This window comes from Cynara cardunculus (genome assembly GCF_001531365.2).
Source record: "Cynara cardunculus var. scolymus isolate 2C chromosome LG 16, CcrdV1, whole genome shotgun sequence".
NCBI classification, from domain to species: Eukaryota; Viridiplantae; Streptophyta; class Magnoliopsida; order Asterales; family Asteraceae; genus Cynara; species Cynara cardunculus.
In genome coordinates, this window is record NC_037543.1 from 3,908,078 (window position 1) to 3,923,536 (window position 15,459).

At 34.6% G+C, this 15,459-nt stretch overlaps 2 protein-coding genes across 4 annotated transcripts; both read right to left on the reverse strand.

Moving 5' to 3' along the window:
- Window positions 1-541: 541 nt before the first annotated feature.
- Window positions 542-2,795, reverse strand: LOC112529133 (expansin-A7-like). The gene is made up of 3 exons (XM_025140211.1): window positions 2,642-2,795; window positions 1,661-1,970; window positions 542-1,016 (listed from the first exon to the last, which is right to left on the reverse strand). Exons 1-3 carry the CDS (start codon window positions 2,793-2,795, stop codon window positions 698-700), a joined length of 783 nt encoding a protein of 260 aa, XP_024995979.1. The 3' UTR covers window positions 542-697.
- A 3,033-nt stretch (window positions 2,796-5,828) lies between these two features.
- On the reverse strand, window positions 5,829-14,230 carry LOC112529132 (PGR5-like protein 1A, chloroplastic). Of its 3 annotated transcripts, none has more exons than XM_025140210.1 (11): window positions 13,949-14,230; window positions 12,262-12,377; window positions 11,906-12,002; window positions 11,700-11,800; window positions 11,237-11,293; window positions 10,688-10,764; window positions 10,307-10,358; window positions 9,848-9,958; window positions 9,663-9,760; window positions 7,243-7,318; window positions 5,829-5,945 (listed from the first exon to the last, which is right to left on the reverse strand). In XM_025140210.1, the coding sequence occupies exons 1-10, from the start codon at window positions 14,148-14,150 to the stop codon at window positions 7,249-7,251; spliced, it is 981 nt and encodes a 326-aa protein (XP_024995978.1). In that variant the 5' UTR covers window positions 14,151-14,230; the 3' UTR covers window positions 5,829-5,945; window positions 7,243-7,248. The 3 variants fall into 3 exon arrangements, with proteins under 3 accessions (XP_024995978.1, XP_024995976.1, XP_024995977.1); XM_025140208.1 differs by lacking the exon at window positions 5,829-5,945 and adding an exon at window positions 6,309-6,568; XM_025140209.1 differs by lacking the exon at window positions 5,829-5,945 and adding an exon at window positions 6,309-6,787.
- Between the last annotated feature and the right edge of the window lie 1,229 nt (window positions 14,231-15,459).

Below are 15,459 nucleotides of genomic sequence, written 5' to 3' on the forward strand. Positions count from 1 at the left end.
AGAAAGTTCATTGGTTTTTATTGTACTTTTCCCTAAAAAGTATCGCTTGAAAGTTCAAATTAATATTAACCATGGGTTATTAAAAGTTCTCTCATTCATCTCATATTCAATTGCTCTATAATTCTTTGTCTCGCTCTCGATCTCTTGATTCATTGATCTTGGTGTAAATCGAACACATTTGTAGAGTCGTTTACATATGTTGGATTTTAAATATATTGGATTTTAAACTATCATACAATTTTTTTCATCGATAGACTGTAATTTGAACCATAACTCTTATTTATTCAAATTGTATTAATATGTAAAGATCAAGTGTAACTTATATCATCGTTAAATTTTCTCTAACAAAATCAGTAAAACTTCAAAATCGTTAAAATTCACGGTTCCCGCCGTATTACGCGGGTACACAACTAGTATATATATAAAGAGATTCATCACTAACCCATTGAAATGTTTCATTTCTAATGGGACGGACGGAGAAAATACAATACGATAACACTAAACGTAACGTAAAATTACAAGCCAAATGCACATATCCATGTAGCATTAACGGAACAATGACTCAAACCCTTTCAAATAACATGCAACAAAACAAACCTGATGTTCAAGAAAAGTGAGTAGCAACTCTGCACAACAACATAGTGGGTTGGATATCCAGGTTAATAAAAAAAAACTCTGCACAACATGAACTGTTGAATCAATGGAAGTTGACGTTGGCTTGGTATGTTAACCCTAAGTTCCAATTAGTCGGTGCAACGTTGTAAGCCGTAATGGTTTGTTTGGTGGTGTATGAAGTTAGCCTGAAAGAGAGGGCTTGACCCTGAAGAGTTGCAAATGCTTGGTACGAAGCTCCCCAGTTATGGCTCATGCTGATCCAATCGGTCTTGGTTCCTTTCACCCACATCTGTTTGATGTCACCCGCACCCGCGACGTTCATAACATACACCAAAAGCCAGTACCCGTTTCCTTGGAACGCAAATCGAATACCACCTTTCCTAATCGAGTTACATGGAACCCTAAAATACCCAAAAAATAGCGTGTTAAGCCAACTTGGTTTCTTCTACTTGTGGTCGTAGATGGTTCTACGATCAAAAGAACGTTACAGCTTGAAGTTATAGCAAAATCGGCTTTATATGACACTAAAAATACTTAAAGATACTGTTTTATAGGACTTAAATTTATTGGTCCAACAGTTATAAGGGGCTGTTTGGCAATTGCTGAATAGTAAAGGTGCATAATGATTAAGTGGTCAGAATGATTAAGAGGCTCTCATGATATAATACAAAATGAAATATAATTGTTTGGTACTTGTGTACAATAAAATTAGGGCTCTCAATGGTTAAGGGAGATTCATGATACAAAATCATTCAGAGAATTTTAGAACCATTAAGAGGCAGACTTTTTTTACCAAACAAGATTCACCTCTTAACGATTCAGATGTTGACTCTTAATGGAACTATTAAGAGGAAAACAAACAACCCTAAAAACTTGTTTGGACACATAAAAACGACCTATCAACTTATTATAACACTTTTGCATATGATGTACAATTATTTGGTCTTATGAAACAGTTTATTAAGACATTTAAACATATTTGACGTCTTATAAAACCGTTTTTACTATGGGTTTGCAGCGTTTCAATAAAGGAACAGAAAAGTACCTGCGGTACATGACGGGGACGATGCCGGCCTTCCATTGAGCAATTTTCATGAATGCAGGTTTAGCCATGTCGAAATGGGTTCTGGGAGGATTGCACCATCCGCCGTTGTTGGAATCCTGAGACCAGTTGGGCGGGCAGAGGTTGGTGGCGGTCACGGTGGTGTAACCCGTATAGCACCATGGAGACTGAACACACCGTATCTGATAACACTGCCCACACGCATATCCGTCGTTAAAGATCGTCGAGCTCAATGCCGCTGTATCGATCCCGTATCCATTACTGATCAAGTTCCCGTATCCACAAGCACCTCCTGCATCAAACATTATAACTCATTGATGTTATATATTTGTTCTCCAATTTGATTAAAACACATACACTACAACAAAATCAGGTTTATAGGACACTCTAAAATTCTAAGTGTCATAATAGACCTCTTTATAGGACTTTAGTTTATAGGACTAAAAAAATAAAGTGTCATATCTAAAGGTGTTGTAATAAGTTTATATGACATTTTTTGATGTCACAAAAAGTTTTTTAGAACAATTTTAATATAAAGTGTCCCATTATTAACTTTATAGGACATTATTTGAAAAATTGTCCTATAAAAACAAGTGTCCTATAAAAAAATGAGAGTGTTCTATAAAGTTTCTAATGTGATAATTTGTATTAAAAATGTCCTAAAAAACTTGTTAAGACGTTCAAAAGCGTCATATAAACTTATTACTACAGATATGACACTTTATATTTTGGTCCTATAAATTAAGTCTTATAAAAATATCTATTTGGACACTTAGAGATTGGGGGTGTTCTATAAACTCAATTTTGTTGTAGTGATAGTTTCCGAACCATATATGAATAAGTTAAGACATCGCTACAATAAAATCGGTTTTATAAGAACGCATGATAGTTTGGTTCGATAAACGGAAGCACCATTAAGCAATCTATTAAGATATTTAGACGTTTTTGGTGTTATAAACGTACCCATTGTTGCAGATGCGGATTCATCCCCGTAAAACGTGGCGTGGGCGAGGGTCCATGGGCTCGGCACGTAGCCATGGTAGAGAGCAGAACCGCCATGGACGATGATGCTGAAGAAGCAGCAGACGAATCGCCATGAATGATGAAATGAAGCCATTAATGAATGTGTTCGAGTTCTTGATCTTTGAAGATGGTGCTTATTGACTTCAGTATCGACTGCCATTTATAGGAGTCGAAAGCTAGCAACAAGGTGTTGGAAGTGGGTGGCTTTTGTGACCATCACGTAGGTTGACTTTTGCAAGTCAAACTTACTTTTTTTTTTTTTAAAGATTTATGTCGGTAATATGCCACTAAATTCGATCCTATCACGAATGAAACAAAACCATCGCTAATTTATAAGAAATTGACGTGAATCATAATCGTTGATGATAAAATCAATAAGAACATATTATATATATATAGAGAGAGAGAGAGAGCGCGCTCAATCAACACAACTCAATCTCAACTGTCCATTTTATTTAATTAATATGTGATTTCATAGAAGTTTTGATTGTTTCTTAATATAAAGTATTGATCATAATTAATGAACTTTATTCATCTTCTATAAATATTCAAATCATAATAAATAAATTCTCATCATTTCCATAAATATCTCAATTTATTGGGTTGTATTGGTTGTACAAATACGATGAGTTGTATTTGAAACAAACACACTCTCTCTCTCTCTCTCTCTCTCTATATATATATATATATATATATATATATATATAACGGAGTTTATGTTTATTGACGTGTTAAGATATCTGAATGTTGTTTAATAATAAAATACATAGAAATATATATAAATAGACGGGGTTAGGTTCAAGTAAAAAACGTAAAAAAATGAAAAAATTTCATAAGATTAAACAAAGAAATCAACGTATGAGGGTGGTTTGTACGGTTTTTACAAATGAGGGTGGTTTTCATTTGATCGTTTATCTATAGATATATATAGACTTGGGATCATGTGAGACCAAGGATTTTCCGTGAGACCCGTAAGATCAATTCTCAACCTTTGGATTAGATCTACAATCTGAACATTATAATCACAAAATTGCCACGAGACTTCTCAATAATCATAAAATTGTCACCGTGCAACTTTAGACCATTAGATCATTAGCTTATAAAGTTGATCAATGAACATAAATTAATCTTACGGGTCTCATGAAAAACCATTGGTTTCACGTGAACCCTATATGTGTGTGTGTGTGTGCGCGCACGCACATTTAAACTAGAAAACATTTTCAATTACTTATATATACATAATATACAGTAAAATAGTTATAAGAATGTTACTCGGTTTTTAATTTTTTTTTTTTAGGGTTTTTACTCTACACACACTCCTTGTATATATTCTGAGACAAGCATCGGACATAAACAATAGTTTAATGTTCATGGCTGAAATCGCATTGAGAACGTGCGAGCAGGTTGTATGCTGGTTGATTAAGCTAGAGAGTTTTCCAGAGCTGAAATTGCTAAAACCAGATTATGATACAGGTTTTAATGCGTTAAATACAAGTTTTCATGCTAAATGGTGATTGGGTTGTTGGATGACATAAAGAATATGGAAAGATTATATTCCACGTCTGGTTATCCGTACCCGAATTTATGGTACTATTATGTATTATCGAGTTACTTACGTGTGTTTGGAATAATATTTAATCTTGAATGTTCGGATCATCTTATGGGCATCTTAACCCCGTTAACTATAAGGGTGGTGTTTGATTGATTTGAATTTGACTTCAAAAGTTAAAAGTATTAGGAGATCTTAGGTTTAAATCCAATGAAGAATAAAAATCCCCTTATGGCCACGGAGGTTCAAATGCGGTGACTCCGGACTATCTGCAAAGCAGATGGTAGCCCTGGGATTAGTCGGCTCGCATTGCGGGTTGGATATCCAGGTTAATCAAAAAAAAAAAACTCATACTTTATCCGATTGCTTTTTTTAGAATTAAAATATCAGTCAAAAAAATCTTAATAGCAGTAGTGATCCTGAAAGAGCTCAAACCGACGACCTATCAATTAACTGCTAAAAAATGAAACAAGTGTGAATACAAGGGTCAAGGACATAAATCTAAGAGTAAAACGAAGGGATAAAAGAATTAAAAAGAACTTGCGGTCTAGGCCTTGCCAACTTTACTGGATTAGATCGGATAAAAACCGGTTGGCATAAAACTAAGGGTGCGTTTGGTAGAACAAAATTGAGATCACTCTTCCACGTCTGACATGATTTTTGTGTACCAAAAAGTAATAAGCTGATAAGTTATTTTTTAGTGTTTGGCAAATTTTGCTTATATGTATAAAATGACCAAAAAAGACGGTATTTCATATTATTGACTTATTAGAGTGTTTGGAATTGCTTATTAACTTATTTGATTTTTTAACATGTAAATTTTTTTTTTTCATCATTTATAATAATATCTTTGACAAAAATTTATATCAATACGATTAATATTAATAAAACATTAATAAAACAGGGTTAAAATGGTAAACTGGTAATAAGCAGTTTTTCATAAGTCATGAATGATTAACTTATCAAAAACTGCTTACTACCGGTTTGACATCGGTATAAACAGTTTTATTTTTCCTCATCCAAACACTACCATATAGCTTATCACCGATGTCAAACTGAAATAAGTCAAAAAAACACCTAAAATAAACAATCCCAAACACCCCTAAGCCTAAATTTTACCAATAAAACCTAATTATCTTATAAAACATCAAATATGTCTCTCTTTTTACATTTTATCTATTTTTTTTAAAATTTATTTATTTGTATTTTATTTTTTTTAACTTTCACTTTACGGACCTCAAAATATCATTTTATACGTTTTCTATATTTTTCGTTAATTTATGTAATTTATTAGATATTAATAACAAAAGGTAATATAGACTAGGCATAAAATAAAAATCACAAATTAATAGACCTCGTATTTTAGTGTCATTTTAATTATTTTGAAGAAAACTTCCTAAGAACATATTTTGTTATAAAAATATTTATGTTATTATAATACAATAAATTACATAAATTAAGCAAAATACAGAAACAATATAAACAACTTATCAGAGGTAAATTTGTCATTTTGTCTGTCATGGTTTGTCCAATTTTAACTTACCAAACGTTAAACAACTGTTTGTCTTATCTTATTCTGTCATATTTAGATACCAAACACAGTTGTCCTTCTGCAAAAACGGTAACACACCACCATCTGAAAGGCTCTTACCATACCAATCTCACGACCCTAATAGGGAATAGGTCGACGATGCCCTGAAGAAACCACATAGAACAACAAATCACACAGAGTCGAGACAACACACCATGTGCATAATCTCGCACTATCTAGAAAATGGACTCGACGACATCCAACAAACATGAGTCTCGAAACTCAAAACATACAACGCCGTAATACAAGTAATCACCCATGCAGAGGTAGGATCTACAGAGATTAGAATATAATGATATATACAGACCTTGCCTCTATCTTAAAGGTAAAAAGACTATTTCCGTTAAGAAAAAACCTGGCTTGCAAAGATAAAAAATAGAACAAGCGAGCAAACTACAAGTGAATGTAGTATCAAAACAAACAAAAAACATTAGGGGGCATATGTGGGATGTTATCAAGTGAAAGAGTTTGCCTTGTATGAAGAGAGCATGCACCCAATGTTAAATATACATATATGAACATACATAATCCATGGTATCATGTTATACACATGAACATACATCGAATACGATCGAATGCAAATGCGCACTTATGCAACACTATCTAAACAAGCGCTTAAACCCGTCTCCTCTCCCCTATCGGGAAAAAACCCTACGTACAATTTACATTAGCATCTTTCTTCAAATATAGCTCCGGTCATGGTTGATAATTTCACACTGAATCCCTCCTGCAGTGTTGCACTTGGGTTGTAGTTTGATAAAAGTATTCAAACTTTTAACGGGAAAAATGCAACAAAGCTTGTCTTAGACGCCGTTTACCAAATGCTTAATGGGTAAGCGCTTACCGGTAAAAGGCGTTTACCAACTATCCACTTTGATGGGCGAGAATGTTACCCAATAAGATTCCATGTCCTTGCTTTGTCTCTTACCGGTAAGATTTTCCAGTCCTTGTCATGCTCACCCGATAAGGTTAGTGAAATTCAGTAAGTGCTTACCCAATAAGAGTTTGGTAAACAGCCCCTTAGTTTCTATTTAGTTCCTATTTGATGAACTTTTCTCAATTGTTGTAACAAACATTCAGTTCTTCCTATTTCATACGTATCTTGTTGACCGGTAATTAGTAAATTTTTGTAACTATTGATGACGTGGATACCAAGTTGTCAAGTTATATTCTAATTCTTGATTACGTGAAAAAATGGAACATTAAAATCGACCGACGCCATATAGGCTGAAAACTGAAAACTTGTGTTTATCAAACAAAAGGGGTACGAAATAGGAAGAACTGAATGTTAGAAAAAAAATCGTTGCTACACTGAATAGAAACCGAGACAAACTCCACTACACTGAATAGAAACCGAGACAAATTTATAGTATTGCAGAGATAGTATTAAGGAGTACTTACCACAACTCAAGCTTCACTTCCTTCTGGCAATGTTATCAAACGAGTATCTTGATCAAACACTAGTGGGGTTTGACAGCTGAAATCATAAGGTCAATTCTAACATTAATATGTATCCGAAAATCAGATTGTTCCAAGAAGGTTTATTTTCTGAAACACAAAGGATGGTAGCGTGGTGGATATAAACGAGGGGATGATATAATCAATCCGGATAAGAATCCTGCCATCTACATATGTGTTGTGGCCACTGGGAGATTGATGTACATTGAGAATTCAATGTATAAAGCGCTCATTTTATAGTTTTAGCTAATTTATTTTTCTTTTATCCTAATCTTGAGCATTTTTATTACTTTGTTTTCCCCTTTATTAATTATGGAGCTAAATGTATGATTTACTTGTCTTTTACACCATTAAATACTTATATGAATAAATTACAAGCTGTTTGGTGCTATAGCATTCCTGCAGCATGGATCTGGTAGTTTTCGGGTTTTTGAAGGGCTTAATGAGTTAAGCTGCAGAGCACACCTTTTTTTTACTATAAGACCACGATCTAAAGACCTTTTAGGAAGATTCATGGCTGCTAATCACTTTTTAGGATTGATGTAATACTCTAGTTACTTTAAAGTACTTTTAGTTGACCTTTATGTAACTTTGGCCTCAGGTTTCACTTTTGTCTTTTTTTGGCCCCTCTATTTGTCTATAAATAGGGAGGAAGGGTCTTAGTTTCTAATCATCCAAAATCAGTTCTAAACTGATTTCTCTCTAAGATTCAAAGTAATTTTAATATTAAGTCTCATAATTACTTTAAAGTTTGTTCTTTACTTTCAAGTCATTTAATTTCCGCTCTTTACTTTCAAGTCATTTACTTTATGTCTTTAATTTTTGTTATTTACATTTCTTGCAATTTACTTTCACTAATGGGTAGCTAATTCCATTAGTTTGGGTATAAGACAAAGGGTGAGATTATAACCCGAAAAGAAGTGGACATTGTCTAGCAATCGCAATGTTTCACTATGTCATTCAAGTTTTATAAAGCCAAAAACACTTCTTGACGAGTTAATCACTTTGAAAGTGTTAAAATGTCGTGGACTCAGGAATGGCCACTAAATGCACGTCAATTCGATGATATGGGAAGCAGACTTGGAAAAGTTACTAATAAAGGAATTTGTCATCTATGTTTTTCAAATTGATTATTCTCGACGGGTTGGTCGCTTTTCAAAGTGTTAAAGTGTAGTGGACTCAAGAATGAGCCACTAAGAACAGATCAACTTGAAGGATATGGGAATCTGCTCGGAAGAGTGATTTTTAGACAAACTAATTTGTTAATTTATATATTTTGAGGACACCATTTTGCACTATGGTCGTGATACCACGTTGGAATATGGGTTGAAAGCTAAACATTAGTGCAATCGTAAAGTCCGGAAGGAATACCCTCAAAATAAATGGTGGAACTAGTTATGGCTGACTGTTTGCTTTAGCATCCCTACAACATTGTTTGTTGGAATTTGTGTTTATGTCTCACCACAAGTCTTACACCCATGCTACTTATTCTGTTATTTTAAATTGTTAACTCAACAACCAATCAAAGTCTTCAAAATCGCTATTTGCAACCATTTCTCTCATTCTATTTTTGTATTAAGCTTTTACAACGATTGTTGTGGACGATACTCAGTACTTATACCACTTTATTACTTGAAAGCCGATATTAAGGCTACTTGTATACTTGATTTTGGTCCTAATTACCAAGTCTGTGGGTGTGTAAAAGCTCCTATAAGAGATTTACCTCAAGGGCTATGAGCGCAGCCTACAGCCGCGACTTGCTATGGGATTAGTCTGGAAGCCTGGGATCACCCGTTTCCAAAAAAGGGTTCTATTTCTGTCATTCATTCTCTGTTTTGTGCAGGGACGGACCCACTCTATATCATATGTTTCCTCCATCGTGGTGTAAAATTATATAGTCGTGAAATGTGCCAACATATCATTTTGTTATGCACAACCATATATATTTTGAAACAACAATAATAATACAAGTTTCCCTTGGTAGAGTTGGTTTGCATGGTTCTTCTTCTACCCTAGGCGCGGGTTTGAATCGTGTTTGCCGTTTGGGTCATTTTCTTAGTTGTTAGGTTTTAATTTCAGATTTATTATGATTACGAAAAAATTTGCAATAAAAGACTCGAACACAGGACCTCACATGCGTAAAGCAAAGAACTAACCAACAAAATTTTGTAAAAAATATCCATATTATCGTTTCTTATAATCAAATGGTGCCACCACTTGAAAATTTTCCTAGGTCTACCTCAGGTTTTGTGGATCCCGTCTTAGTTTCTTCGAACAAATGGGACCCATGATCATATCTAGATTTCTCTCACACCATATAGTCGATGGGACCCAAGACTAACGTTTAAAGTCATGGAACTTACTTGGTGCATTTGACATTATTGGTGGTACCCCCACTGGAAACGGACAAAATGGTTCCGAAGAATGAAGTATTTTCTGTACCACAGTTTGGACAAAGGCCCTGAAAAGGTAAAATTTAGATGTTATATTAAGGCAAAGAATACTGTTAATCTTGTTAGGCCTAAAGTTTGATGATAAGGATGCTAACCTTCAATATCAAAAAGTCTTTCACAATGACTCTGGTAAGTGAAAAGGATAACCATAATATGAAGGGCAGAGCCGCGAACCAGGTGAAGATGAAACTAAATGGCTCTGGAAGCTGACATAAGTGTTTACAATCTTGAACTTGTTAGAAACAAAGCATCAGTTCTTCACAAGAAAAAAAAAAAGAACAGTTCATACCATGCTAAAGTTAGCAAATTCTATCCAACAAGAATGTTTAATCTTACCAAGGGTCATTGGCCCAGCAGTACACGGATTACTGGTAGATCCCAACCTCCTTGGAGGTCAAGGGGTCAAGCCTCACCAAAACTTAGGAGTGTGCGTGAGTTTTGCCATATATAAAATATTATATACTTAATATGGTCAGTCTCTGGACCGTAGACATGAGTACAAGTGGCAGAAGAAGGCACAAAGAACAAAGAAGAGGAGATATAACAACGTTTACCTCCAAAAGGTATGTGATTTCGAACCCAGTAATGTCATCCAGGAAGAAGAACCTGCCATAAACAAAAAAGTACGTAAAGCAACTCCATGGAAAGTTGAGAGTTAAGTTGCAAGAAAATGTTTGCCCATGAGACACTACAACATATGAAGGCAAACATAAAAGAGCGAAAAAAGTTGGATCCCACCCGATAGTGAACTTGTAGAAGTCGAACTAACATTAAGCCTACTTAAATAAGAGTAACTAATTAGAGATAAACGGCAAGTTCACGTAATTCTAGAGACAAGACAATTGAAATATAACAAGCAATAGAATGTTAGTATAAAGAACTGAATGCACCAATTCTGAACCCAAATTTAGGAGCAAAAGTAAACCGTCACTTACAATCCTAATGCAACAACAGCAGCTGGGACATTTATGAGGAACATTTTGAGATAATCAACAGTCAGATCGCTGTAAACCTACAACCAAGGACATCAGTCATTAGTGAAAGGTCCATGCTTCCTGTGGCCATCATGTTAACTAAACTCTAAAGAAATGGTTTTGCGTATACAGAATACTGCAAAAAGCAGATGTTATCAGCTGCTTGACTCTTCCAAACCAAGATTAAAATTTTCTCATGAAAAAAGTGCATGTTTTCATACAACAAAATTCATTTAATCAAATGGAGTCATTGTTAATGCTGAATATAAGCTAGGTCAACAGTGCATATTAAGCTTTAAATATAAGACTGTCAGTTCGTGATTTATATTTTATAATTCTGCTCTACAAGTCTGACAACACTTTTGTGCATAAACCATGAATGAATACCGGGTGACCATGCATCATCAAGATTCTAACACCCATGTAACTCTAGACTAAAATATGAGCTGAAAAGCATCTATACTCATAATCTACAAGAAAAGTAAAGGCAAGGATCTCAAAGGAAAATACCTTCCTACTACGAAGACTGCAGCGTGGACCCTCAGCCACTATGTCACTTCCATCTTTCTGAAAGAAAGTTATTGAAGATATGAAGTTGTATGTGTATGACAATAGAATAGCAAGCATGAAGAAAGAATCGAACAAATGGGACCATTTTGTATGATAAAGACTTATTGCCAACTATCTATCATAAGTAGCAAGAATGGTACAACTATGATTGTGATAATCACATTCTTTCCATTTTTCAGTTCACCATTGAATCTGAAAGTATGCTTGGGGAAAGGGGAATCAGTAATATGAATAACAATGGCAATGAATTTGATGAAGGAAGACAAAGGAAAACAATTAGGTACTCAAATAGTAACCCCATAGTTCAATATCTTTTGAAATGGGAAGGGAGACATTAAACAAAAGTAGATGGCATTATCGATTTATGTGTAAGCATATAACAGCAAAGCACTCCCCCGAATACCTTTAATTGCATCTTCAATTGGTCATACTCTTTATCACTCATTATCGGGTTACCAGATACATAAGCCATCGAGGCCTCTAAAAACTTCTGTTCATCAGAGCCTGCAATGTATATAACCCAAAGCCATCAAATACAAAGAACATTGACAACATAGTATTTGAAGAGTTCGATAGGTGTCATGAAAAGCAAATACAAGCTATCCATACTTAGCATTACAACACTGCTTCCTTCCCACATAAGTTCTTCCTTGAGGTTATCAAATTCTTCATTTGACATGATAGCTTTTCCTTCATAATAGAATGACTACGAAAGAAACAGAGGAGAAGAATTAGTAATAAACAATAGAATTTTAGTTATTATGATGGAGGAACTCATGTCATGCAAATATTGTAGAAAGAATGAATTAAATTTATTGTCGAAACAGAATTCTTCAGGCTCCTTGTAAAATCCATATGTCACATACCCAGGCAGCAACCCCAGGGTAAAGGCAAGAAAGTAGACTCATATTAAGCAACAAGAAAAGAGAAGATAAAAGAAACAACCGAAGGCATGGTTTACTTACTTGTAATGCTTGTAGAAATTCTTGTTCCATTTCTCCTAGTGTCTTCTTCTGTTGTTTATCTAAGCTGCAATAAGGCATTATGTTGCTATCAACAACTTCATCTTCTTTAACTGGACCTGAAAAAATACGACACCCAAAAAAATAAATATCTGTCGAAGCGGCATGATTTTGAGACAGCATCACATCTGCAGTGTCCAAGTCTTTTTATACCTAGCTGAAACAAAAAAGTAGGCACTAATTTTGGAACAGTGAGGGTGCATCACTAATAACATTTTCCTCATTCCCCAACTTAAGGATCAAGGTATAAATATCTCTTTAATGGTACATTGCACTTTACCCATGAAAAATACCAAAAAAATTCTTGTGCAAATTAAACATATAGTTATCTCTTGTTCTTGGGAGACTTGATCCCATCAGGTTGGTGGCTTAAATCAAAGCACCAAGTACCGCTAAGCCAAAGGCCTCTTAGAAGGTGATGTGCGCTGACTCATAACCGCAGGTTTTAGAGGAAACCTGGTATCAACCCAGAGAATCAGGGATTGTGATATTTAGGAGCCGATTTGGTGGGTTTTAGACATGTTCAAGATTGACAGATGCAAATGGGTTCGAAGCAAATTCATAGATCTCAATGGATAATGGGTCTAGTATTAATGTTAAAAAGAACATAAATTCTTGAAAGTTAAGTACAACACTTCTAAAATATTCCATGATTATTGCTCTAGTTTCACTAAGCTAAACTGAATCGAAGTTAACAATTGAAAAAATCAATGAAAAAAAAACAACGTTTACATATAATTAGAATTTTTTTCATGGTTCAGAAAAGGATTCTTACTTAAAAGTCAGTAGTTAAGAAGTTGCATCATCTCTCTTTCTATTCAACTCCAAACTTAATATATATTTAATAGTATAGTTCAAAACTACGAACTTTGCATATATGCCTATATGGGATGAACCGGATCTAATGGATTCTAGTAAAAACATTAACCTTTGTTGGGTCCAAACCCACAGGTTTTATTCATATTCAAACCTGTGACTGTGAATTATTTATTATCCTGGGGCAGGCTCTCAAGATTTCTATGGGTTCAATAGGTACATGGATTGGACCTCTATCCCTAATCCCCCCAACCACCACCACCACCACCACCTTCTGTACTTCTGGTAGCAATACAAGATAAGGAGCTGGCGGTGACAGTTGACCACTGAGATTGATATCTAGTTCTCCAAGTAATATTTATTTGACATTTGCGGCGTTGAGGTAAAGAGCGATCTGCTTGATGAATTTCATATATTTTAGTTTAATTCCACCACTTAGTCGTTTGTACATTCTTTTAAGACTAACAGGACTTAAAAAACAGAAGTATCCCATCTGAAACACATATAGATCAAGACCTTGTACTACTAAACCATTTGATCACAAGCAGTTACTTTGTGCTCAACTTAAAATTCCACAGAACTAAGTTCCAAAATCACATTCCTTAAACAAAATAAGTTTGAATTTCGTTTCCATGATCCCCATGCAAATAGCATATTCCCAAGCAGTACCTTAGGGTTTTGAAGTTTCAAGGCCTAAATCAAACCAACACCTACTAAAGCACCGTATAATTCCATAATATTTTTAGAGACAACATATACTGTAAAACATGATAGAAGTCCAAAATCAACAACAAGACACAAATTCAAACCTAACCTGGCTGATCAGTGGTCGCCTTCGGAGAAATAATAATCAATCTCCCTCGACCAGAAAACGCTTTTCCGATCAACTGAATTGACTGAACCTTCGAGGCAGCGAACCGATAAGAGCCAGATAACGATGGCCCAACAGATGGTCTTCGAATAGGAGCAGTGAAGAACCGAGAAGACGTTATGGTGAAACCCAATTTCGACGCCATTTTCGCCGGCGGCCGTGATGGTGGTGGAGTGGAGAGTAAGAATTGCAAATTGAGATCATTTTGCGGGTGTTTATTTTGGGAAAGGAATCGAGGAATGAGACAAAATTCAAAGATAAGGTGAGGGTTGAATGTGTGGAGGGAAATTTGGGATCCAAAATATTTCTTGATTTTTTATTTTTCTTTTAATCGGAAAATGCCAGGTCAGCAGATTGTTGGTCAAGGATCTGGAAGAAATCCGTTTCTGGTGACATGGAATCTGCCACGTCATCTTTCAACTCTAAAAAATTTACACGTGTATTGTTGTAAGTGATTAAACGTCCTACTCTCTTTAATGCAAAAGGGTCTTTTATGCATAAATATATATCAAATAAATTACTACAATAAATTATAATAATAAAACATCACATGGGATAACCAAAGATAAAATCAAAATCAAAGCGACAGAGCAAAGTAAGGGGTTGTTTGGGGTTGAATGGTTTTGTGCAAAATGATTAAGAGCCTCTCATAATATAGTGCAAAATGAAATATAATTGTTTATTAATTGTTTACAATGAAATTATGTCTCTTAATGGTTAAAGGAGGCCCAACATACAAAATCATTCAAAGGGTTTTAAAACCATTAAGAGACAGACTTTTTTTTTACCAAACAAGATTCACCACTTAACGATTCAAATATTGTCTCTTAATGAAACTATTAAGAGGTAAACAAACAACCCTTGAGAGAACTTTTTTAAGACGAAACCAAAACCAAAATCCTTTATATTGTGTAGTAATGATTAAACAACGGAAAAGAGTATATCCTAAGCTCAAAATTCTCTATATAAAAAAGCCAGTGATGAGATAGAGCTTAATGGGTTGCTTGAGAAATAGGCTTCTTAGCATCTGTTCGATCAGCTTTTTTTCCAGTAAGGTTCATGAAAAATCACAAAGTGTTAAGTATTACTTAAGGGTTATTTGTTTAGTTCTGAATTATGCCATTCAGAGGCTTATGTTTGATTCTGTCACAATCAAACACCATTAATCAGCTCCATTGAACATCGTCAAGCATCGAGCACAATCAAACATCGTTTTCAACCTAGGTTTATTACGTATATTGAGATTCTATCGAGAATCGATAACAGGGTCGGGAAGTGTAAGAGAGAATGGGCTAAAAAGAGGGGTGCTTTAAAGACTTTGAAAAAAAAAAGAGTTAAATATGCATATGTTTCCAATAATTAAACATTAAAGCATGTTTTTGATATAGTAAAGTTTATTTTTGGTCCCTAATGTTTTTAATTTTCAACGAATATTGTCCATAAACTTTAAAAAC

Bases quoted from the DNA above. Each gene is read 5' to 3' on its own strand.
- LOC112529133 (XM_025140211.1), bottom strand. From the start codon at position 2,795: ATGGCTTCATTTCATCATTCATGGCGATTCGTCTGCTGCTTCTTCAGC. The intron at 1,971-2,641 runs GTACGTTTATAA...TGTTTGATGCAG, and splicing joins ATCCGCATCTGCAACAATGG to GAGGTGCTTGTGGATACGGG. The intron at 1,017-1,660 runs GTACTTTTCTGT...TGGGTATTTTAG, and splicing joins GTCCCCGTCATGTACCGCAG to GGTTCCATGTAACTCGATTA.
- LOC112529132 (XM_025140210.1), bottom strand. From the start codon at position 14,150: ATGGCGTCGAAATTGGGTTTCACCATAACGTCTTCTCGGTTCTTCACT. The intron at 11,294-11,699 runs GTATTCGGGGGA...ACTTTCTTTCAG, and splicing joins AATTGAAGATGCAATTAAAG to AAAGATGGAAGTGACATAGT. The intron at 10,359-10,687 runs GTAAGTGACGGT...TGTTTATGGCAG, and splicing joins GCTGTTGTTGCATTAGGATT to GTTCTTCTTCCTGGATGACA.